Source organism: Megalops cyprinoides, chromosome 6 (assembly GCF_013368585.1).
Source record: "Megalops cyprinoides isolate fMegCyp1 chromosome 6, fMegCyp1.pri, whole genome shotgun sequence".
Lineage (NCBI taxonomy): Eukaryota > Metazoa > Chordata > Actinopteri > Elopiformes > Megalopidae > Megalops > Megalops cyprinoides.
Genome location: NC_050588.1, coordinates 2,892,484 through 2,919,033, shown reverse-complemented (window position 1 = coordinate 2,919,033; position 26,550 = coordinate 2,892,484). Strand labels below are relative to the sequence as shown.

At 42.3% G+C, this 26,550-nt stretch overlaps 2 protein-coding genes across 5 annotated transcripts in view; both read left to right on the top strand.

The window, feature by feature from the left end:
- The first annotated feature begins 6,924 nt into the window (after positions 1-6,924).
- Positions 6,925-9,756, top strand: LOC118778872 (fidgetin-like protein 2). Its single transcript, XM_036530651.1, has 2 exons — positions 6,925-6,934; positions 7,724-9,756. Exons 1-2 carry the CDS (start codon positions 6,925-6,927, stop codon positions 9,754-9,756), a joined length of 2,043 nt encoding a protein of 680 aa, XP_036386544.1.
- Positions 9,757-19,126: 9,370 nt separating this feature from the next.
- The window catches only part of slc4a8 (solute carrier family 4 member 8), a 53,919-nt gene continuing 46,495 nt past the window's right edge, over positions 19,127-26,550 (top strand). For 3 of the 4 annotated variants that reach the window (XM_036532047.1, XM_036532046.1, XM_036532049.1), the window contains exon 1: positions 19,136-19,431. In XM_036532047.1, coding sequence (XP_036387940.1) covers positions 19,387-19,431 — 45 coding nt within the window. In that variant the 5' untranslated portion in view covers positions 19,136-19,386. Of the gene's footprint in view, positions 19,432-26,550 lie in introns of all 4 variants that reach the window. The other variant, XM_036532044.1, reaches the window with a different exon arrangement.

Genomic DNA, 26,550 nt, shown 5'->3' with positions numbered 1-26,550 from the left:
TCGGGTGAGCTTCAACCAATGGTAGCCTGTTTAGGCGACGTACTGGCACGAGAGCACTGTTCTTATCTAATCAGCAACTAGTTTCAACTTTCTGTGAGGCGGTGCCAGGAAGTATTTGCCTGGGGACTGTATCAGTTGATGACTGCACAATAGACTAGCATGCATTCAAATAGATAGAGCACGGAAGCGAAACTTGTGGGCGCAGACACAAGCACAGTAGAACGGGGGATGAAAAATAAACGGCGATAGGTTTATTTAGATGAAAACGGTGATGACGGACAAACGTTCGGCGTATGTTGTCACAAATTAAACGAGCCCTGGAGCTGCTTTGCACCGTGTGTTCGAAAAAATACAGTATGGGACAAGCGGCAAAAGGTATTGTCTCGACATGATAGCCTACAGATCCCTCACACGAAGCAGCTGTTTGGGCTCTTCGTTATACGTCAACGTTGCCCCGGGAGCTGTGGCCACTGTAGCTGCTGCCGCTTCATCCATCCAAGACCGCGTGTGCAATCATTAAGTCCGCATTTATAGCGGAACATGATCTGTCTTTCAGGATAGCGCCAGCGCTAGTTGCCCTATGCAAAACATCACAGGACAGAACTGCACTCTCCAAACTTAGCGTGTCAAATAACCTACACAGGCCAGCTACCTATCCACTCACTACATTGCCTGTCACATTAGGCAATGTTTAGCGCACAAGCTGTCAAAACAGATGTTTTCACAGAACGTTGACGAGTCCACAAACCGCAACATGGACAGAATTTTCAATGTATCGGTCCGATTCTATGATGATGACTTGGACAAAGTTGTAACACAGCATCTTGCTACTAGACCAACTTTTATTGAAGTTGCACTTTTCATTTAAGCATTTAAGAAAATAATTTGAGCACGGTAATACAAAATTGTACAAAATCCAAAATTGTATATTGATATATATATATATATATATATATATATATATATATATATAATTATTTTATTAATTTACTTATTTTTTTAATTTAATTTTTACATTTTTTTGAATTAAATCTGTTGTTGTAACGCTAAATGTAGTGCGTCCCATTTTGTCGCCCCCCCCCCCCCCCGTTAATTACACTTATCTCTTTGTGGATGGGCGAGTTGTTAACTAGTGAGTGAGTAACGTGATACGATTTAACATCAGTAGTAAAAAAAAGATTATATATACATACAGCGGGGAAAATAATTATTTGATCCCCTGCTGATTTTGTAGGTTTGCCCACTTACAAAGAAATGAACGGTTTGTATTTTTTTTTTGGTAGGTTTATTTTAACAGACAGAGGTACATTATAAACAAAGAACTCAGAAAAAAACACATTGTATAAAGGTTATAAATTGATTAGCATTTGATCGAGTGAAATAAGTATTTGATCCCCTACCACCCAGCCAGAATTCTGGCTCCCACAGATTAATTACGTGCCCATATGGCACACAGATTAGTCCTGTCACTTTAAGAAACTACTCCTAATCTCAACTCGTTATGTGTATAAAACACACCTGTCCATAGAATCAATTTCTTCCATTACAACCTCTCCACCACCATGGGTAAGACCAAAGAGCTATCAAAGGACGTCAGGGACAAGATTGTAGACCTGCACAAGGCTGGAATGGGCCACAAGACCATCAGCAAGAAGCTTGGTGAGAAGGTGACAACTGTTGGTGCGATTATTCGGCAATGGAAGAAATATAAAATAACCATCAATCGCCCTCGGTCTGGAGCTCCATGCAAGATCTTGCCTCATGGGGTGAGGGTGATCATGAGAAAGGTGAGGGATCAGCCCACAACTACACGGGAGGAGCTTGTTAATGACCTCAAGGCAGTTGGGACCACAGTCATCAAGAACACCATTGGTAACACACTACACCGTAATGGATTGAAATCCTGCAGCGCCCGCAAGATCCCCCTGCTCAAGAAGGCACATGTACAGGCCCGTCTCAAGTTTGCCAGTAAACATCTAAATGATTCAGAGAAGGCTTGGGAGAAAGTGCTGTGGTCAGATGAGACCAAAATCGAGCTCTTTGGCATCAACTTGACTAAACGTGTTTGGAGTAAGAGAAATGCTGAGTATGACCCGAAGAACACCATCCCCACAGTCAAGCACAGAGGTGGAAACATTATGCTTTGGTGCTGTTTCTCTACTAAGGGTACAGGATGACTTCACCACATTGAGGGGCCAATGGATGGGGCCACGTACCGTAAAATCTTGGATGAGAACCTCCTTCCCTCAGCCAGAACACTGAAGATGGGTCGTGGATGGGTCTTGGAGCATGACAATGACCCAAAACATACCGCCAAGGCAACAAAGGAGTGGCTAAAAAAGAAGCACATTAAGGTCATGGAGTGGCCTAGCCAGTCTCCAGACCTCAATCCTATAGAAAATCTGTGGAGGGAGCTGAAGCTTTGAGTTGCCAAGCAGCAGCCTAGAAACCTACAGGATTTAGAGAGTTTCTGTAAAGAGGAGTGGGCCAAAATCCCTCCTGAGATGTGTGCAAACCTGGTGACCAACTACAAGAAACAGAACTGCTCTTCATCCCAGCCGTCCCTTCCCCCCTGCATGACCTCTCCATCACCATCGACGGCACCACAATACCATCCTCTCAGTCAGCAAAGAGCTTGGGCGTCATCCTCCACAGCAGCCTGGACTTCAAGGAGTACATTGCTCGCACGTCATGGGCCTGCCGATTCCTCCTCCACAACATTCTCCTCCACAACATTAACATTCGTCCGTTCTTGACAACATACGCTGCGCAGTTCCTTATCCAGGCCACAGTTCTCCCTCGACTGGACTACTGCAACGCTCTCCTTGCAGGCCTCCCAGCCTGTACCACCCAGCCTCTCCAGTTCATCCAGAACGCAGCCGCCCGACTAATCTTCAACCTCCCCAAATTCTCCCATGTTACTCCCCTGCTTAAATCCTTCCACTGGCTTCCTGTCGCTGCCAGGATCAGATTCAAGACCCTGACCCTTGCCTCCCTGTCCCGCTACGGACAGCTCCTTCACCCCATTCCTTCAGACGGGGCCTGAAGACGCACCTCTTCAGACTCTACCTGGGCTGACCCAGCACACAATTGCTGCCCCTCCCCTCCAATCAGTGCTGTCGTAAATTGCTGTGCTTTTTAAATTGTTTCTTGTTGCCGCCTTTACCCTGGCGCTCATTGCGCCGTTTGAAGTTGTTGAAGTTTGTTTGAAGGTGTATCGTATTAGTTGCCCTATACGCTGTAGTTATACAAATCGGATAGTACTGTGTCCTCAAACAGACCTTGCTCTCAGCTGAGAACTGTCTCATTGTGGAACTGTACACATCCTGTCCCCGTACTGTCGCTATACTTACTGTATGCACTTTTGTAAGTCGCTTTGGATAAAAGCGTCTGCTAAATAAATAAATGTAAATGTAAATGTCTTACCGCTGTGCTTGCCAACAAGGGTTTCTCCACCAAGTACTAAGTCATGTTTTGCTTGGGTATCAATTATCTATTTCACTCAATGACTTGTAAATCAATTTATAACTTTTATGTAATGTGTTTTTTTCTGGATTTTTGGTTGATATTCTGTCTCTCTCCATTAAAATGAACCTACTATAAAAATTAGAGACTGTTCATTTCTTTGTAATATATATATACACTACTACACTACACAAAAAGTTAGGGATATTTGGCTTTCGGGTGAAATTTCAGGATGAACCTAAAATGCACTATAACCTTTACAGGTGAACTTGACCTTCTCTAAACTTTTGAATGCACATGTCCAACTGTTCAATGTTTCAGTACTTTTTGCACAACTTGCTGTTCCCTAACATGGAGCTGAACTGCAAAATTCACAACAGGTGTTTGATCCATGAATCGACCAATAAATTTCCTGGTTCAATTAGAATTGGTATTTAAACAGTCCTCTACATCATGCTGTTCACATTTTGACATCATGAGACTGAGACGACACCTAACAATTGATCAACAGTACCGCGCCATTGCGAGGCTTCAAACAGGATGTTCTCAGAGGGAAGTGGCCACTAAGCTTAGAGTGTCACAGAGTGTCATCAGCAGGTTGCAACAGAGATACAGAGAGACTGGAAGAGTCACAGAAAGGCATAGAAGTGGGCGTCCTTTGGCCACATCCCACACTGATGACTGCTTCATTGTGAACAGTGCCCTGCGGAACTGGATGATGAATGCCACTCAACTCCAGGCACATTTAAGGGAGGTGAGAGGCACCCAAGTGTCACGTCAGACCATTCGAAACCGTTTACATCAGCGTGGTCTGCATGCTAGACGACCTGCAAGGGTACTTGACTATACCACCAGGCACAGGCATCATCGTCTTGCATGGGCCAGGGAGCATTTACGCTGGACGAGGGACCAGCGGGACTCAGTGCTGTTCTCTGATGAAAGTCGATTCACGTTGAGCAGAAATGATGGCCGCCAACGATGTTGGAGACGTCAAGGAGAGCGCTATGCATCAGCCACTGTTGTCACCTGACGAGCTTTTGGTGGTGGTGGTGTTACAGTGTGTCTAGTCAATACAGAACTGCCCTACACTTTGTGAATGGTACAGTGACAAGCCCATACTACCTGAATAACATCATTAATCCAGTCATTGTGCCCCTGCATGAACAACACAGGCCTAATTTCATCTTCATGGACGACAATGCTCCAGCTCATCGAGGTCGCATCATTAGGGAACGGCTGCTGGAGACTGGGATACCTTAAATGGAGTGGCCTGCACTTTCTCCAGACCTGAATCCCATAGAAAACCTATGGGATCAGCTGAGTTGCCGTGTAGAGGCTCGTAACTCTGTACCCCAGAACCTCAATGACCTGAGGGCCGCCCTTCAAGAAGAGTGGGATGCCATGCCTCAGCAGACAATAAGTCGACTTGTGAACAGCATGAGACGTCGTTGTCAAGCTGTAATTGATGCTCAAGGGCACATGACAAGTTATTGAGACATTGACATTTTTTGTTGTGGTATACCCACCACTCTTGTGGGCTTTTGTTTCAATAAATTGTTTGAGATGTGGAAATCACCATTGCATGCTTCTACTTAAATGCCCTACTTTCATGATATAATATCACTGTAGCGTGAACTGTAGCGTTTGTACATTTTCCATAAATTTCACCTGAAAGACAAATATCCCTAACTTTTTGTGAGTAGTATATATATATATATATATATATATATATATATATATATATATATATATATAGTAGTTATCGTTGGAGCAGAGTGTTAATAGCTTACGTTGGAGGATAGTAACGTTTGCTAATTTAATAAATAGCTAGAGTTAGGCTAATGTCAGTTACTCCCACCTTAAATTCATTAGGGAAAGTTGGAAAGACTATTCAGGTGTTTGGGGGATAACCTTCAACATATAATTTTGAGAAATACACTTTTTCTTTTAAGTGTGCTGCAGGAACCATCCACTGTCTGCCTCAAGAAACCAGGCATACATTTTTATTGACATCTTAGTCTAGTTAGCCAACGTTAGCCCTGCTTGTAATAGTCAATTACAATTCTTTTCCTTTTCCATCCCCTTTTGTAATTAATAGTTGTAGTAGGGCTGGGCGATAAAACGTTAACATAATTATTGCGATATAATTTTCCTCAACAGAAAATACGATAAATGTTCGATATAATTAATTTCCATGCTTAGATAGCATATACAGAAATGAATCACAAACTGCCAATCATGTCGCAGGAATAGAGGTATGAATTGCGCAGGTACTGTAGGTTGCAATGAGAGGTATAAATTCAGACCAGCACATGATATTGTTTACAGGCACAGTGGCTGACATGCTTGTAGTTGGAGCAGAATAAGCGAAATGAGCGACACTAAGAAAAAGCAGTGCCCATGACCAGCTCGAAGGTCGAAGACATCGTTGACAAGAAAGGTCACTCAACTTCAGTAGTTTGGAGATATTTGGGCTATTTACAATCTGACAAACAGACCAGAGTGCACTGCAGACTGTGCCAGTCAAAGACAGGCAACACCACAAACCTGTTTCATCATTTGAAACAATATCACCCATTAGAACACGCAGAAAGTACGAAATTACAGTCTCAAACAAGTGTTAGTGGACCCTTGACAAGCACCAGGCCAGTACCCAGTGCGACTACCCAAAAGCAAACGATCGTATCAGCATTTTCCAGCACCATGCCTTACGACCAAAAACAAAAAGACACAAAGACATCACAAATGCAATTTCATATTGCATTGCAAAATTATCATTGTTAGCACTGTCAAAAATGAGGGATTCAAAAAGCTTTTCACAGGGCAGCTTTAAAACCTGAGACTGTAGACAGACTTGCTTTTCTTGCCCGTAACTTGTAGGGTAATGGCCTTGCTTGTTTAAAACTTGTACAGAAGATACTGACCACAGTTGAGATTTTTCTTTTGTCTATTCAGTTTGTTTACATTGTCAGCTAAAACACTTACAAAATGTTTCAAACCATCTGTACAAAGGGTTTGGCATGCTGACCAGAATTTCTTTCTCTATTTATTGTTTTATTTATTGACATTATCCTTTAAGCCATGTTTAAACTTTGCAGTCTGAGCCATCTTACATGTGTGCTGTATCACACTGCAGCACTTAATTTTTCTATTAAGATATTTTGTTGAGGAAAAAGGACTGAGAAAGGGTTTTACTTCATTTTACTCATGCATATTTTGATGTTGAAAAAAGATTTTATCATTATAATTGTTTTGAATGTTCTACCTCAGATTTGTGAAATGTTCTGCTGTTTGGCAAGTGTTTGTCATGTTCTGACCATAAAGAACAGTTTAAAACCACAATTAATCATGGTGGTGGAATTGGCTGTGATGCAAGGGGCACCAGCTAAAATCTTGCCTAGGGCACCAAATTGGTCAGGACCACTACACCACTCCAAATATAATGCAAATGCACACCACATGCATGCAGGTAAACGTCTACCCAGTTTCATAAAACTCTGAAATATATTTCCAGGTGTATAATTGCACATAAGAGGGACAGAAGATCATTCATTGGTTGGAGGGTTGAGGTGTAGCTTTAAGAGGTGGATCTTCAGTTCACAATGAAAAATGGCCAGTGTTTCCGAATCTCCATAAGGCAGCACAATGAAATGAATATTCCTCCTCATTCTCATCTTAATTGTCCTGCACACATTTCACAATGATAGAGGGCACATACTGACTTTTCCCTTGCTTTGGTGTCTCTGATTGACATGATTTTTTTTTCATTCATATGAGCACTGTCTTTTCTAACAAGATATCCTTCTTATTTGACATTTTTGTTCTCATGGAAATGTTTTATACAGCTAAAAATACAAGTCTTCTCTTGTACTAAAATGTGGAAATAAAATATTTTGCAGTGAATGTTTAAGAACATTGCTTGAAGACAAAGTGATAGCACAATGAGAATGTCATTTTGTTCTTACAAATGTCATATAAATAAATGTTATATATAGTTCTGCAATAAAAGGCATAATAATGCTCTATATAATTCTGGGATCTTGGTAGGCCTACAGGTATGTGATATTGTGCACTTGTGAAGTACACTTCATGCAATCATGCAATGTTTGTGTAATCCCTACATATTTTAGTTACAGATTTTTGGCTTTTTCAAAAAAGGATTTCTCATTTTGTGACCTATTAGTACAAACTTTGTATGGTGTTACAGAGTAGGCTACCATTTAGAACTGAGCTGGGTGTCCCACTCTCTCCCCTGTAGGCCTGTTGAAGATGCACTGGTCCCCAGAGCATGCCCAGTCCCTCAGCCAGTGGCCTGAGCAGCACTTGGATGTGTCCTCCACCACCTCCCCCCCGGCATACAAGCCAGAGCTCTCCTCCACAGAGCGTCGCTGCTATGCCTGGGCCAATGACGATATCTCTGCACTCACCGCCTCCAGCCTCCTCCGGCACTATGCAGAGAAGTACTCTGGAGTTCTGGACTCACCCCCTGCGAGTGCCTATACTGAGTCTGGGGCTTCTGGGAGCCTCGGCGGGTCTAAGAGTGAGCCAGAGGCATGGCCCCTAACACATGGAGCTGAGGGATACCCTGGGCTCGATGGTGTGGGAGGGGCCAAAACAACAGTAGTGATGTCAGCAGTCCCCCCCTGCACAGGCAGCATGTTGGTGGTGGACGGTAACCTTTCAGACCCTGGGTACAGCACTGGTGGCTCCTGTGAAGGCCCACTTTCACAGGATTACCCGGCGGCCTATAATAGCACATACCTCACCCCCAGGTACTGCCCCTCACCTAGTGCATTTCCCACTCCATCCCAGCATGCACTGCAGCCTGCATCCACTTTGGTGTCCAGCTGCACCCCTCCTGGCCCCATCTACAACTATCCTCCAAGCAGCTACTCTCACCAGCTTGGCCTTGCTCCCACCTGCACCCATTCACCTGCACCCTACCTCTCCTCAGCGCTGGCCACTCCAACTCCCTTGCCTGTACATCCCACTTTTGCCGGAGGCAGTTATGGTTACGAAAATCATAACCTAGGGGGTACAGAGCCCCAAGAATCACTGAAGAGGAAGGCCTTGGACAAGACAGAGGTGAACAATGAAGGGGGTGGTTCACGCTACGGGAAGCATGGATTTAACCACCCAAAACCTGAAGGTGGCTCACCCTACAGTGTAGGTGACACAGCAGAGTGTCCTGTCAATGGCTTTGGGACGGGCAGTGCCAACTCTCAGACATACAAGCACAGAAAGCTCCCCTCTCAGCCAGGCTTGGGGTCAAACGAAGAAGGCAAGTACAGTGGGGTGAAGCCTCTGGTTTCACCTCCTTATGCCAGTGTAGGGGAGTACAGCCCCCATGCTGCTCTGAATGGTGACAGGGGGGAAGACCATGGCTTCCCACAGCCCCACTTTGCCCCCAGGCTACTAGTGGCATTCTCGGAGTCAGAGGAGCTGCTGAAGAGCACGGACCCCCAGCTGCTGGAGCTGGTGACCACAGATCTGCAGGACCGCAGACCTCCGCTTCCCTGGGGGGAGCTGGCCGGCCACGCTCGCATAAAGGCTGCTCTGGAGGAGGATGTTCTGCGGCCTGCTCTGAGGCCCAGCCCTGCCAGCCTCCTGCCTCGGACCGTGCTGCTCTTTGGTCCTCGCAGAGCAGGAAAGACCACTCTGGCTCACTGCCTGGCCTCCCAGCTGGGTGCCACCTTCTTTCGGCTGAGTGGGGCAGCACTGGCCCCCAAGTGGGAGGGTGAGGGGGGAAAGATCTTGCGCACCCTCTTCCTGGTGGCGGGCGCACGGCAGCCCTCTGTGGTGCTGATCAGTGAGGTGGAGGCTCTGATGGCAGATGGTCCGCGGCAGCAGGTGCTGGCCCACCTGGATGCAGCACAGCAAGGTGCCGCTGCCCAGCTGGTGGTTTGCACTACACATCGGCCCGACATGCTGGGAGATGCAGCTCACTGCCGCTTCGCCAAGAGCTACTACATGGGGCTGCCGGATATGAGGGCACGCAGACAGGTTTTGCTGCGGGCCCTGGCGCCCCAGAACAGCTTTCTGAGTGAGGGGGAGCTGGGTGCCCTGCTACAGTGCACAGAGGGACTCTCTGTCTCTCAGCTGCTGCAGCTCTGTCAGCAGGCGACTGCCTCTGCTTCCGCCTCCGTCCCCACCCCCCTGCACAGCCTGCCTGCACCCCTCATAGGCCCTGCCTTCAAGGACTTTGAAAAAGCCCTAAGCAAGGTGCAGGCCCTCACCACCTCCAAAGAGCTGGATGCATGCATAAAGTGGAGCAAAGCATACAGAAAATGAAACAGGAGCTGCCCTGCGTGAGAGCTCAACAGAAGTCAATTTTTGGGTGCTTTGTTTTTTGAACAAGTACTTATTTTTCAACCAAAATAAAAGCAGGGGTTCAAAAGTAGAAATTAGAGGAAAGTGTTAGTTTTAAATTTTATCTGATTTATATGGCAAACACACCACAAGTTACGGTGTCTTCCACATCGCTATACTGCATATATTTCCTTTCCAAAGAAGCCAAAATATGAGGCCTTTTCTAGTGGGGAGGGGAGAGGGGTTAATGATAAAATTTAAATGGCTAATACATTGCTACTCTCAAGATCCTGTTTTTTTGCCTTTGAAAGGGGCCTCACATTACAAGATGACTATGACAATAATTGACTTGTCTTAGACCAAAAAATAAACAAGGATTCCCAGTCCTTTAAGGCTGAAAAACTCACTGAAGCACTATGGTCACCATTCATTTGCACAGTACTGTGGAGCTGTGGTCACAATACTGTACTCACTTTTACACAGTTCTGTGGAGCTGTGGTCACAATACTGTACTCACTTTTACACAGCACTGTGGAGCTGTGGTCATAATACTGTACTTACTTTTACACAGTTCTGTGGCATTCTTGCTAGATGCCATGCAGCTGCAGTACAGTGACCTAAGAAAATGTCAAGTGATTCAGCAAAACCAGCCAAATGCACAAACAATCCATAAACATCCATAAACATTATGCACATGTAAGTTAGCAATCAAATAATGCCTGAAAGTGAAAACATGCAATTCATCTCAGAACCAAGAGTTTTCTGGAAGAGACTTCTTATGGCTGCAAGGCAGAGACTTTTGAAGTTTAATGCCCTTTATGATACCTCAAGGCCCTTTTTAAAAAAATTCTTTCCTTTGTGCACATAAATATACTCTCTTTCCAAACACTCAGGAAGAATTTCTTAACCTCAGAATGATGAAGAATGTAGTTAGCTGTAGGGTCTTTGTGAAGAGAGATTCAAAGGTCTGCATTTAACACTGCAGCTATGCTTTTACCTCAGGAAAAAAAAACTTGATGTTGTTACCAAGACTTGATGTTGAATGTAATTCAGGTAATATCAGAGGATATTTATTGCCATAAATTCATGTTTTTGTTATAAATATCTTTCCCTCACATCCCTGTATTACTAATGTAGATTTAGTGTAACACATTTAGTGTTACATACATGACAGAAAAAGAGAACTCTTTTGTTGGACAAACTGGAAACTAGAATGAATGATTATGTTTCACAATTTATGTGTTTACTTTTTAATGTATTATGTGAATATATTATGTACATGTATGTGCGTGTCCATGTGTGGGGGTGTATGTGTGTGTACATAAATATAAACATAGGTGCTGTGACAAAATTGTGTACATTTTTGCTTTTTTTTTTTTTTTTTACTTGAAAATTTATACCTCAGTTTTAAAACAGCCAAAATGCCCCAAAAACTCTCTTAAAGTCCCTTACAACCTTACAGTGCAAAGACCCGATACAAAGCCAGTAATATTTACATTTACATGTATTCATTTTACAGACACTTTTGTACAAAGCAACCTACAGGTGAGGCAGAGTACAACACAAGCAAATAGCCATATAAGGAAACAGCAATATTATAAGCATGTCATGACCAAGTTTCAATAGTTGGCCAGGAATGGTACAAGCTAGCTAGCAGAGATACAAGTGAAACCATGAAAGCATGGATTTGAATTTTTAAGGAAAAGCACAGTTTAAGACATAAGAAATTGCTTTAGGTGGCAGTATTTCTCATGATCAGGTGAGCATGGAAGAGCTGTGTCTTCAGATGTTTCTTGAGTAAATACACTGATCAATTCATGCAACAATGAAGAGGGAGAAGTGTGCTCCAAGTGTTTTTCTGAAACATTTTATTTAACCGTGACTGTTGTTTTCATTTTTCTGTGCTTGGCTTACACAGCTTTAATCGCTCATGATTTTTCCCTTTCTAATTCTGACTTTGGAATCACCTCACCTCCCCCACAACATCCTCTGCAGTCGTGTAGGAGCAGTGAAGTGCTACATATGTAATTCTCTGAGACACTTGCATCTCCATGGCGCCAACAGCTTTATTCACACTAAAAGTCCCACAATACAATCTGACAATTCCATAGAGGGTGCTATCGAGCACAATGGGACAGTGGGACCCTGGCTGACATACCTCAATGGATGGAATCATGTTCCATCCTGTGCAGCCCGAGGTGGCCCACCTAGACATTGTTTCATACTGACTGATCAGAATATTTTTGAAAATTTCATCTTAATCCTCTAATTCTCTGATTTTTTTTCCAAATGCCTTCATACATTCTTATTGTACAAAATTAATTTTTACTATTATGTATATGAACAGTTAGATGTTGTGTAAAGGGAGAGAGTCCCCTTTCACTAGACTAGCATCAGATTTCTTTTTGGAAGCCACTCATCAACCTACTGAACAACAAGGATGATTTGTCTCAACTAAAATCCCAGTACTGCCTCCAACTACTCAAAATGGTATTTGAGTTGGAGAATTTTGAGTAGTTGGAGGCAGTACTGGGATCCTGTAAAACTTTTTTCACAAGTTGTTTTTGTATGTTTAAGTCAGGTATAGGTGATGTGTTTACTTCAACTGAATGTTTATCATACTGAATATGATAATACTTTGCAACTTATGTAGAGTATGTCCAACAAAAGTGGTATTTCTATTTTCAGTCACTTGAATTCTGTAATTCTTTATTACTGTTTCTACCTCATTTTGAGACATTGTACATGAAAGTCTGTCTGTTTTTAAATAATATTAGCATTCTTTCATTGAAATGTTCTACCTCAAAAAGACTGTATTTTAAAAGAAAAATATTGAACGTTATTAAAGAGAATAGTTCAACCTTGGACTGAGATTCCTTTTTTAACACAGATGACTTTGATCCCAGTTTATCCAATCTAAATTAGAAACCTCCACAGAACCACCACAGTGCGTAGCAGGAAGGTCAACTGATGGAAGAAATGATGGAAAGTGAAAAATGTATATATGGGTAACTTGGTAAACCTTTCATCCCAATAAATTCATATACATGCAATAAATGTTGTTGTTGTGTACTTATGATTGAATTGAAGGGATAAAAATTCAACCACCACACACATGTCCCCACACGAAATTATTACAGATGCATATATGCAATTTGTTTTAATTTGAATTACACGTTAGCTGTATTGTGTGCATGCATTTAAGTAGTAAATTTGGTGCTGAGCATATAGTATCGTGTGTTTTAATGAGACAAACGTGTTTTTTAATGAATTTGTATAAATTACAGAAATGGATACTTTTTTCCAGACATTTCTAAACCACGTGATCAATAAAATAATATCTTTCCTTTAAAACTAGCTGCAGTACGCGCGTATTCAACCCTGTATTTATCAAAACAGAATTTTAAAAAATCCCTCACCGAAGTGGACGCTTTGATTTTCTATGATGTAATCTGCAGCACACAGAAAACAGCGCACTGGACAGTTTGCCCAGTTGCGCAGACATAACACTGCTATCCGGACTGCTCAAAGGAAACAGAACGTTGCTAATAATCCAGGATTGAATCCTACCATATGAACGCGTTTCACTCTGACCTTTTCCGAGTTGCATTGTTCGTCTTTAACAGAACATACATCATTTTCAGGATGAGCGCCTCAAGGTGATCCGCACATACTGAACTGAATGTTCTCTGACGCGCCTTTCGTATGCTCAAATCATGAGAGTGCCGTTTTGCAAATGTAGTGTAACACAAGTCATACTCCTCGGGCTCTAGCCTGGACGAGTTCCTGCTGTGTTTGTGGATTGGTCTCTGTGCTATTACATTCAATAGGATAAAAATAAAAAAATTGTTGCTGTTTAACTAGCTATTAAATAAGATGGGTCTGATCTCCTCCTAAAGCTGAATCTTTTGTTGCCATAAGGGGACAGAGAGGGAATTTTCCACTTTTTTCCTCCGTCGAAGGTAAAGCGTTGGCCAACGAGCTAGCTCGTTAGCAAACGTAGGTAATTCGGCACATTCTAGCTGTTGCGAGGTTTTTTGTGCTTTTTCGCCCTCTCAGGAGCAAATCTTTAAATATTTAAGTAGCATACTTCAGCTAGCTAGTCGGGTAGTTTAGCTAGCTAGACTGTTCGCTTGTTTACTTTTTTTTTTAACTGTTCTTCAACGTTAGATTTTAGGATATCCTAATTCTGGTTGTGTTAGCGCGTCTGCTGAACTGTAAGCGTAGTTTTATTGTATCTAGGCTAAGTGGCATTTCTTGTGCTTGATTTCTGCCTTTGGCTGTTCTGGGCCACCTCTGTGCTTCTAGCACTTTTTAGCTGGTAATTCTGTCTTGGCAGTAAATCTTTATTTAGGAAAAGCATTTTAGATAGGGGAGAAAATGTGGCCAAAAGTGTGCGAGAGTTGCCGGATGATCGGATTTCTGGAGGGAGACCTCCAGGATGAGTTCATCTGCGACCGTTGCCGACTCGTTGAGTACTTGTAGAACAAGATTCTTGATCTCTAGGCCCAACTACCTGGACTCCACAGTAATCCTGAATTGTTAAAAGTTCCAGGAACTGATTAATATGAACTATAGGGAGTTGTAGGTTGCGCTATAGTGCGCTCACCAAAACCGGGTAGGGGGGAAGACACAGACCAGATAGGGCGAGAGAGCTGGGTTACAGTCGGGCGTAGGCGTAGAGAGGGGTGCACAAATCCAAGAGGGGCAGCATCTCCAGAGATCGCAGTGACCAACCCTTTCATGCCACTGCAGGACGAGTTGGCCCACAATCCTGAGAGTGGGAGAACTGATGACCCCCAGGGCACCCAGGCGGCCTCATCCGCCAAGAAAAGGGAGTTAGTGATAGTGGTGTACTCAGTAATTAGAGGGATAGATAGCATAGTGTGTTCGAGTGACAAGGAGTCTTGCATGGTCTGTTGCCTGCCTGGTGCCCAGGTTGGAGACCTCCTGGAGTGTGCCGACAAGCTCCTGGCCAGAGCGGGGGAGGATCCAGTGGTCATAGTCCATGTTGGAGCCAATGACATAGGAAGGGGTAGGTTCGGGGTTCTGCAAGAAAAATTTATTGAGCTAGCGGGTAAGATTAGGAACTGAACCTCCACGGTAGTCTTCTTTGGAATTCTACCGATACCACGTGCAAGCAGAGGGAAGCAAGCCTTTATGTGGAGATTTAACACGTGGCTACAAACCTGGGGTGGAGGTTTATGGGGGACTGGGACTCCTTTTGGAACAGGGGTGACCTGTACAAGCGGGACGGGTTACACCTGAACCGGAGGGGTACAGCTGCACTGGGACAGCGTATGCTTAGGGTAGCAAAGGGTTATTTAAACTAGGGCTTGGGGGGGCAGGGAGGTCATACAGTGAGATGGGTAAGGATAGACAGACTGCCGGAATAGAACACACCATGGCTAAATATTTTATTATTGAGGGAAACATAATTGTAATTCATTAAGAGCAGCACTGTAAGAGAGGTGGTTTTGAGCAGCTGGGGGTAAGGGGGAAGGACAGGAAGTGCACATGTGGTACCCTGAAATTCCTCTGTTTAAATGCTAGAAGCATAAAAAATAACATTTTGGATCTAGAAACTGTTATGAGTAATAGTAATTATGATGTTGTTGGGATCACAGAGACGTGGCATGGTGCAGGGGATGGGGATGAGTATAAGGTAGAGGGATACAAGCTGCTAAGAAAAGATAGAATCAACAGAAGAGGAGGAGGTGTAGCTCTCTATGTAAAGGATAATCTTAATATTCAGGAAATTCCAGGAATGGAGCCCCTTGGTGTTAGTGAAGACATATGGATTAAAATAGTGGGGGAAAATGAAAAGGGCCTGAATGTTGGAGTATGTTATAGGCCACCAGCCTCAGATAGCAGTGTCAACAGTATGCTCTTTGAAGACATTAAACTAGCATGTCAAGAGGGTGAGACAATAGTAATGGCGGACTTCAGTTACCCTTCAGTTAATTGCGAAGCTGTGTCAGGTCAAGGTAAATGTGAGGAAGAGTTTTTGGATGTTGTAAATGACTGTTTTTTGATACAGTCTGTCACTCAACCTACGAGAGAGAGCACAATTCTAGATCTGGTTCTGTGTAATAATCCTGATAGAATTGGCAGTACTGAGGTAGGGGAACCACTCGGAACAAGTGACCATAGTGCAGTTACATTTGAAGTTTTTTGACAAGTTAATTCTCCAATACCAGAGTTTTCAACTTTAGACGAGCTGACTTTATTAAGATGCGTGATTATACAAGGAATATAAACTGGGTACCTCTTCTAGATGGTAAAACTGAAAGAAATGTGGTGCATATTCAAAACGATTATTCTGAATGTACAGCGTAAATTCATTCCGCAAGTGAAAAGGGAAGCTGAAAAAGAAGCATCCACAGTGGATGAATAAGTCGTTACGGGACAGTTTGAAACAAAAAAGGAAATTATTTAGAAAATACAAGTTGGACAGCTCAGAGAGTAATAAGATTGAATAGAGTAATATGCGAGCTCAAGTTAAGAAAAGAATAAGGGAAGCTAAAAGGCCTTTTGAAAGACAAATTGCACTAGATGCAAAGAGCAACTCTAAACGCTATGTTCAATATTACAGTCGAAAAAGGATAGTTAAGGATGAAATAAGAGGTATCAAAAATAAGGATGGAGTTATGGTCCATGATAACAAAGCTGCTGTACACTAAACAGTTACTTTGTGGAGAGTTTCACTAGTGAAGTGTTTTCACATATGCCTTCAGGTGCAGAGATTTATCAGAGACTTATGGAGGAAAATGATTTAAATGATGCAGAAGTACTAGATAAACTTCAAAAACCTAAAACAAATAAGGCAGCAGGCCCTGATGGAATATATCCAAGAGTTCTCAGGGAACTAGCAGAAGTGGTTTACAAGCCTCTGGGTTATTTTTCCCTTAATTTCCTTAAATCCCATAAAACTGGAGAAATAACAAGTGACTGGAAACATGGCAGTGTAGAACCTATCTACAAGAAAGGAGACCGGACTGATCCAGGACACCCTATAACAAGCCTCTGGCCAAACACTGTCTGCCTGTCGTTCAGGTAACGGAAGCTGTCAATCAAGGTTCAAGGAGGTCGTGTGGGTGTGATTGCGTTGAAAGTAACCAATCATAAAAGGGCCAGTGCCTCCCTTGGTTTCCGGCCCAAATTGTCAAAACTCAGGTCGATTCGCTTGAGCAGAACTCAATTTCTAGAGCAGAGTTAACCCGCGCGAGCGCGTATGCCCTCCAGCGCTCGCCAAGGCCAGGTTCACACTACATGACTTTCAAAGTTGTCAGATCGCTGTACTGTTCACACTACACAACCTGATGTCTTGTAATCTGGAATTTTGAAGTCGTTATGGGTTGCACACTACATGACTGATCAGCGACAGGGGGTCACACATTACAAGATTTTTCACCAGGAGGAATCTCCAATGAGTCTGTCTGGTCTCCAAACTACGTTTTGTCACGAAAACACACGCGAGAAGTGACACGGGGAATGACACGATATCATGCGCGAGACAGGGATTTTAGTCTTCCAAAAATGGCTACTGTAGACAAAGATATTATGCTCTGTAAGCAATATGGCCAAAATCTCATCTCACTATATTTGTATTTTTATGGGGTAGTCTACTGCTATTTATTATTATTTATTACTGCTATATATTTATTATAATTTATTATTTTTTGGAAACATCAAAATGGCATTGGTGCTCCTGCCAAAGTTCAACCAAATTTTCCTCCATTTCTTGGATCCAAGCAGATCGCGGACCTTCTGATGTAGCCACGCTTGTTGATGTTGTACAACTCCTCCCCCGGGTTTCCCCTCACCCCGTGTCTTGCGCTCTCATTGGCTGTAGCTCGCCGCCGCACTCACTGCCAGTCACTACACTTTTCACACTACAGGGTATGGACTCACCGACAGGTCCAGATATTTATTCTGTTAGATATCTGTCGGGCGTCTGCGAGACATCGGCGAGTCTCTCGGATGGCGTCTTTGAACAATTCACACATAGTGATCGAGAGCCGATTTGCTAGCCCCGAGCGAACGCCGATTTGCCTCTGGTCTGGGGCTTTTGTCGGCGATCTCCAAAAAAAACTGTCGGCGAATGGGAAATCAGGGCTAAAATTGTGTCGTGTGAACCTGGCCCAAGCAGAAATTCTCTCGCGCGTGGTGGCTGCTTTGTGCGCGAGAATGTTTTCTGCGCTCGCGAGAATGTTTTATACGCTCGCGCGAATGTTTTCTGCGCTCGCGACTTTTGACATAAATCTGACGCCATTAACACACTCCATTACCGTGAGAGTGTGCATATGTTGTTGTAATCAACCTTCTGCGGTGTCTTCGGGTTGACCAGCGGTGTCATCAGCTGGAGTTTCAGAACGTAACTCCATATACAAGAGAACAGCACTGATCAAGGACGCTTGAGCGAAACGTGCTGATTTGCATTTCAGTCTCTACGCTTGGGTACTGAACCTGCTGTTACCTTATCCCTTTCACTGGGATTTTTTTTGGTCCCAGATAACGATGCGCGGGTTTACTTTTGTATCTTACTTCATTTCCCTAAAGCAATGCAATTGTGGTAGTCATTGAGTTCAATGTTTTCATATAGGGGCAGGATAAAATACTTTTCAGCATGAACTTCATCACCTACAGTACAGACAGGTTTGCAACTATAATTTGGCAAGTAAATTAATTACAATAAAACTAAAAAATTAGATTAGTTTTTAGTATATTTGTTTTATTTCAAATTGAATTGTGTTTTTTATGTGTTTCAACCTCAAATTGTCATTTTGTTCACATAAATTTGAAACTTGTACAATTTTATCAGAATGGCCAAAAAATGGTCTTGCTGCTAATTTGTGTGCTTGTATATGTGGCATAAGTTGTCTGGAACAGACGAGACATTTATTTATACCTAGGAACAAATTCCAGGTAAGAAAAATAATGAATTCCAAAATGTTTTTCACTAAGATTGTAAGGACACTATACACACAAAACGTTCGTGCGCATGAACAGTGAACGTTTTTTGAGATACAGCGTTTTGCATTGTGGCGTAAGATGTTATGTTATTTTCTCTTGGAGATAGTCGTATTTAAAATTGAAAATTTAAATTTTAAAGATGAGAAAAATTAGCCAGAACATGTATATTCCCCATCAATATTTTGCGATGTATTACAAGATAAGAATGCATGGGGATGAGTAGACATTGTTATTAACTGTGTAATATTAATCAGTGGATCGGAACGAAACAGCCGGGACCGAATCAAGCAGTCACTTTAGCAACAGCGATGCGTCGCCGTTCGAATCCCTCCCATTGGTTGAAGGGGCGTGATGCTGCGAATCCTACTCAGTTGCAGGAGAAGTGCGCGGCAGTGCGTGCACACCGCCAACATAAAAACGCTTCGTAAAGGAAAACGGTGAGAGAAATACATAGAACTGTAGCTCAAACTGGAAAGACAGACTACCATGTTACTGAGTGATCTTCTGGAATATGTATGATAAAGGCAAGATCAAGAATAAACAGCAGTGTGTTCTCTGAACATCTTTGCTTTTCGCCGCTATCAAGGCACACCCATTGACTTCACACAGAGGTTAAATGAATCAGCTTCAGTCAACATGCCCGCCGGAAACAACGACCCCGAGAGCATTTTAAGCTATCAGGTAAAGTGTCTCTTGTTTCTTAACGTGTATCACATATCACGTTATCCGCATGTGTACCAGCTGCTACTTCGTCCATTTCAATAACTACTGGAAAATCACCAAAACTGCTTGGAATTCATTGGCAGTAACAGGTTTCTCTGTGTTGGGGATTCTCATGTAAGTAATTGTGTGGGAATAGTGCTGACAGTGTTGTCATTTCGCGTATTGGGCATACAGTTAATACAGGACATACAGTAATTCGCAAACCATTAACGGGAGTGGGGCTCGATCAATAGCTTACTGCACTGTCGGGCTGATTGTGTTTCATAAGGGTGAAAACATTTGTTAAAAGATCATTTTACAATAGCCACAGTTCATTCAGGTGCTGCTTTCTAGAAGAATGGGATTTACAGAGCCTTTTCTAAATCTAACAAATACATCTGTTTTATGATTTATTTGATGCTGTGAGCGCGATCGATTGGTTTTCTGAAGCGCTGGTACACGCAGTGTATATGATTACGTTGCATTGCGCTGTGTATAGCGTGGATGTCAATTTGAGATTCTCAATAACAACACACAGTTTTAGACGGGCACGTATAGTGTAAGGGAACACCGTGTTACCAACAACAACGGTGTCTTTGGAAGATGGAAAACAATGAAAAACAAACAATGGTGCTGACTGAAAGCGAAATACACCGTTTTAACACTGCTTAGATGACTGTTAAATTAGAGCGCGAAAGGGCGTAAAACGGCCATAAACGTGCCATATATTATTTGATGGAAACAAAAATATGATGTGTACATATAAATGAGACGTAATATATGTAATACCGCATGTGTGTTTGAGTGATTAGTCATATCGATGTTGTTCACTAAAACAGGCAATGTGATTTAAATGATTGTACAGAAGAATAATCAGTTTTGATCTAGCAGATTTAGATGTGTGGATTTTAATAATGTGGGGCATTTTACATAGATTTGTGAGGAAGCCACGTTTTTTCTTTTTCCTTGAATGACCTTGAAGTCATCCTTAGGCATTGTTATTCCACTGTGCAAAGGTGTCAACACATATTAATAGCTTGAGGTAAGGTGACAGTCATGAAGCTCAAGAACAGGGACAATTAGCTGTGAAAAAATTTACTGAGCTCATTGTAAATAACAGTCTTGGTGACAACAAAGTCTAAGGATTTCAAAAACAGTGTGCTTAATTAAAAGAGCACTCACTTAATCATTTAATACTGTATTTTCCTAGGTATTATGCTTGATACTAAAGATATTATTTCTATGCAGTGAATTTGCCATTATTACAGATTCCTTTACCATAAAAGAATGTCAATGTTTCTGAAATGCTTCTCAAAAGATTGGACTGTAGTTCCCAGCCACAGTTCCACAATAACACAGAATAGCTCAAATGTCTGGCTAGATAGGAAGTAACACTTGAATGTATTCTGCAAAGCTATGTTAGGTAGTAGCTCTGTTAGGCAGACACTTAACAGACAGTCTCATCCATAGCAATTTAAATATCTTACATATCATCCATTTTATGCAGCTGGGACACCAGTCAAGGAAATCAACTAGATTTTTTTGGGTAATAAGCCCAGGTCTACCATTACACCATATTGCTGTCCTTATTTAATTTCCTTGGAGAATCCCAGTGGGAACGTATTTTTAGCGTGTGGTTCAACCAAGATTACATAAAACAAAATTCCCATTGAATATTGAATGGAAATCACCATTGACAGCTTCTTTGAGAACAGTGTCTTGTTGTTCCCTGTTGACCGGCCAGGCAGCTGCTTGCTATCTATTTGGCAAGCTATTTTTCTTGGTTGTTAGCTAGCCACTCAGATTAGCAGGCTACCTAGTTACCTTTCTGTCTTTCTAATCTGAATATCTTTAAGATAAACTTGTAACAAGTTTCAACATTTAGTTTGTTTTGGACTGTCTTGCCCTTTGAAGGTTCTGTATAGATTTTCAGCAATGTCCTTGACCTTTGTGAAGTCGTTATCAAATTTTTAGTAAACAGTCTAAATGGTGATCTATATATTTAAGTCATCTAGCAAAAATAAAGTATGGGATGATGTGCATTTCAAAAAGTTAAACTCTTTAGGGCTCCTGACTTGTCAGTCAATAAAGGCGGTTGCTCCAAGTACAGGCTGAGCCATTCAACTCAAGGTTTCAAATGTTTCAGTCAGGGCTACATTATAAGCCAACTATGACCAGAAGTCTGTTGCAGCAGAGTGTAACAGACTGCTAAGCCCTGGCCTGCTTAGTTTCTGTTGCTAAATCAAACAAGCTATCATAATGTGTACAATGTTCTCTGATGCAAAAAGATGGAGAGAATATCTGTTTCCATGAGTGAACATCATCAAGAAATATTAATTAGCTGTTGAGAAAACACTTTAATTCATCTAGCCGTCACCAAAACAGTCTGCAGTATGCTATAGAGGGCTACATCCACAACATGAAATTATAGAAAGAAATGAGTGAGGGTAAGACAAGGGCTGAGATGACTGTTATGCTTGCTAGCAAGCTACATTTGTTTAAGTTAATTCAATTTCAATTTCAATTCAATTCAGTTTATTTTCAATTCAGTTTATTTATATTGTATATAGCGCTTTTTACAACATGAGTTGTCACAAAGCAGCCTTACATTGGTATTCTAGGCCTGATACCCCTCAGAGCAAGCCAAAGGCAACAGTGGCAAGGAAAAACTCCCTGACTAATAGGAAGAAACCTTGAGCAGAACCCGGATCAGAGGGGGAGCCCATCTGCTTCTGGCTGGCACTGGGTGGACAAATAGAGTAGTAAAGAATTTCCTATGAAGTTCTTAACTGTACTTAAGAATGATGAAACATGTAGGTAGTAAGACACAGCAGTGTAGGTGTGTAAGATGCAATGAGTCTTGTAAATCTTAAATCTTAAAAGTTATACAGCAGAATATGCATGGCATGTAGTCCTCGAGGGTCCAGTTCTTGATACATGGAGGGCTGCACAGAAATGACGGCGAGGAAGCTGAGCTGGGGGTCCCAAAGTGGTGCTTAAGTTACAGCTCCAGGACCCCGGAGCCGGGTGGGGAAAACAGAATTGAAAAACATAGGTTAGCGGATGATAAGAGTGGCAGGAATTTACAGCAGAGAGGCAGGAGAGGAGGGGCAGGGAAAAAGATATCAGTGTGCAACAAGGAAAAAACCCCGGCAGGCATTATTAACATTAACATTATGGCAGCATACCTAGGGGATGGGAGGCAAGGGACCGGCATAAGTATGAGGGTGACCCTAAGGCAGTCAACACCATATCACGGCCAATGACCACTTAGTCCACCAGAGACTCTATGGCCCTGTTCACACCTGGTATTAAAATGCGTCTTGGGTGATCCGATCACGAGTGGACAGCGCTAAATACAGGTGTGAATGCACCAAAGATGCATTTAGGACACATTGAGATCCGATCTCTTGGACCACATTCGGAGGTGGTCTGGACTGCATATGGCCACATTATTTTAGCAGTGTGAACGCAAATGCACCCTGGGCCACATTGAAGGACTGCCTACTCAACTGACGTCCTCTGCTTAAGCGGAAGTACGTACTCATTCGCGCGCCAACGGTGTTCACACCGGTGTGATTAGCTGTTTAGCGCGTAAGATAAAATTGGTGCAATTAGAACATGAGATTGGAAAAATTCTAGCTAATTTTAGCTGTCAGCGATTTAACGTTAAAAAAATATATAGCAAATGCTAACTGAAAACTATGAGAAGCTAAATAACGCTAATGAAAACACAATGAACCATGTGTGCTACATAGCATGAAAAATAAGTTACATGCAAAAGGGTTTTAAAGTGTGATAACAGGCAACAACAACTAGAGTTTGTAAGCTACATCAAATGCTCCCAAGCCCTAAAGGTGTAAAGCAATATATTACATGAAAAATGGTATTATGAATAATACGTGAAGTGTTGTAGTTCTACAAATAAATGTTAGACTATTGTGGGAGTCAAGATTTACAATATGAATATCAAGGGGACATTCTAAAACGCTTAATGTGGCTTAATGCTCCAAAACTGCGATCAATGATCACCAAATTTCTCTCGGACATCTCTTGTCAGAAACATTTCCTCCTGTCAAAAAATCAAAACCGAAATCCTAGGAGTATGGTCGTTATCTCACTACATTTTCCTCTCCATTGACGCCCATTATAAGGAAAAAGCTTAATGTAGCTTAATGTCCCAAAACAGTGATCAATGATCACCAAAGTGCCAAATGATCACCAAAGTGCCAAAATGCCAAAATATTGGCATTTTTAAAAGTGTTTCAAACTGTTGCACTGACATCCTGAAGTAGGTCATGAATCGATTGTAGTACAGCTTTATCTTATTCCCCTCGATCTTGCCTCTTTTTCAGTATTGGGTGATCCAGTATCGCCTTCTTTTTTCTTGCTCGGCGGCAAGATTGTGGTTAAATCATCATCTCTGCTTGTAGACTCCATTTTTATCTTTCGTAACTGGAGGTTTTTCAACCAAGGGAAAAAATGGGTCAGAGTGAATGGTTTTGTACATCAGAATTACGATCCTAATGTTTTGGACAATATATTTGCATGGGACTTGGTGTGCAAAGGCCTTTAAGATGTGGCCTGTAGCAAAGCTGAATCCAAAGCATACATTTCTCCAAGTTAACTTTTTTTGGAAATTGTTTTGGAAAATGAACAAAAAGTACTCCCTCCAGCCTCTCTTGGCCCCTGAAGTCAGGGGCACTGTTTAACCACAGTAGTTAACCTAGTTTACCCATTTGCTAGATAGCAACAAGTATTATGCATGTAATTACTTGCATTTTTTGTCCAAAAAATGGTGGATAGTAACTGTTGCTAAAATAGGATTTGAAAAGTGCAGTTCAAGGGGTGGGGTTTAGGTAAAGGTCTATTGTCTTTGTTCCACTAGGGAAATGTGGATGTCCTATCATAGTAAGGTTTGTAACCCAAAGGTTACTGGTTAATCCCCAGCTGGAGCACTGCTGTTGTACTCTTAGGCAAGGTATTTAACTTAATTTTTCTCAGTAAATATCCAGCTGTATGATTGGATAATGTAAACAAATTGTAAACTGGGTACTTCACTCTTCATAAGAGCATCTGCTGTGCAGCTGTAATGTAATGGAGGGTTTATGTAAACCAGGGTACATCTTCACAACACTCATCAGCACCCTTTAGTGACTAATCACAGGCCTGCATGTTTCTAAGTGTTCAGGGAGTTCTCAGTGCCCATCATTGGAATTCACTCTCCAGCAGTGCACTGGGGTTTGGGTTCCACAACATCTTTCCATAGGGACTCCATGGATATAGACTAGTGTTTCCCAAACCTCTCCTGGAATACCCCTTGTCCTGCATGTTTTAGATCTCTCCCTGCTCCAACACAGCTGATTTAAATAATCAGTTTTTTATTAAGCAGCTTCAGGAGTTCATAATGAGTTGATCATTTGAATGAGCTCTGTTGGAGTAGGGAGAGATCTAAAACATGCATGACAAGGGGTACTCCAGGAGAGGTTTGGGAAATGCTGATATCGACTATGATTTTTTTTCTATGTGAATTGGGTCCTGTTGGGTCCTCTGACTCATGGCTAAGAACTATGTTGTGAATCAGATATCACAACAGCTGACTCTGACTGGTTTTTTAATAGGCACAGATAGATTATCATGTCTGATACTGATAATAAAAAGAGAAGGTTCATTCCTTATGCAAGTATGTGAGGAAATTTTTAATTCTCTCACAGTTATGAATGTGTTCTTAGCAACCTACCCACCTAAGTAACATTTTGCGCTAACTACTGAAAGTGAGAACTATGATTGCATCAGAACAGTAGAAAGACGAACAGAATGCTGAGATATACAGCAAAACAGTACTGATTTCAAACCAGAGGAAGGTTTTCAGTGTATATATCCAATCACATTTTGAGTACTGCATTCAGTTGCACTTAGTGCATCCTCCTGGGTGCAAATAATAGCAATATTCACAGCACACCTGTATCCTTCTCTCATTAATATAAAAGTAAGTTTTGAGTCTTACTTCTGCATTCACCACTTTAGGAGGAAGTCCTACATTATTTACATTTAAATTTACATTTACATTTATTCATTTGGCAGACGCTTTTATCCAAAGCGACTTACAAGTGAGGTACAATACAACACAAGCGAAAAACCATACAGAGTCAACAATATTAGAAGTACTGCATGACAAAGTTCCAAAGGTTGGCCAGGCGAGGTACCAACTAGCAGGTAAAGCTAGCAAGTGTGTTTAACCATTACAACCAATCCATTGTGATAAACCTTTACAACCAAACCATTATAACCAAACCATTACGTTAAACTGTTACAGCCAGACCATTACATTTTTTTAATAGTTCAGTAGGAGATGGGGGGAAGTGTTTCAGGTGCTCAGGTGAGAGCGGAAGAGCTGTGTCTTCAGATGTTTCTTGAAGACAGAGAGGGACTCAGCAGAACAAATGAGGTGTGGAAGTTCATTCCACCACCGGAGGACAACAGCGGAGAAAGTCCTGGATAGTAATGCCATGATGTGACGGGACCACCAGGTGCTGTTCGGTGGCAGATCGTAGCAGTCAGGAAGGAACATAGGGTTGCAGCAGTGAGTTCAGGTCCTTAGGTGCAGTTCTGTCGGTCACCCTGTACACGAGCATTAAGGCCTTGAACATGATGCGGGCAGCTACAGGGAGCCAGTGGAGTGAGACTAAGAGGGGTGTAACATGAGCCCTTTTTGGCTGGTTGAAAACCAGACGTGCAGCTGTGTTCTGTATCAACTGCAGAGGTTTAATAGTGCATGCAGGTAGGCCGGCCAAAAGAGCATTTCAGTAGTCCAGTCTTGAGATGACCAGTGCCTGGACGAGGAGCTGCACAGCATGCTCGGATAGGTAGGGCCCGATTTTCCTGATCCTTGTACAAATCTGCAAATCTGCATGATCTGGTTGTCGTAGCGATGTGGTCAGTAAACTGAAGCTGGTCATCAATCACTACCCCAGGTTCCATGCAGACCTGGACACAGTGAGTGTCATTGAGCCGAGCTGAACGGTGATGTCGAGCTGGATCGACGGGCAGGCTGGGATTACTAGGAGCTCAGTCTTGGATATGTTGAGTTGAAGGTGG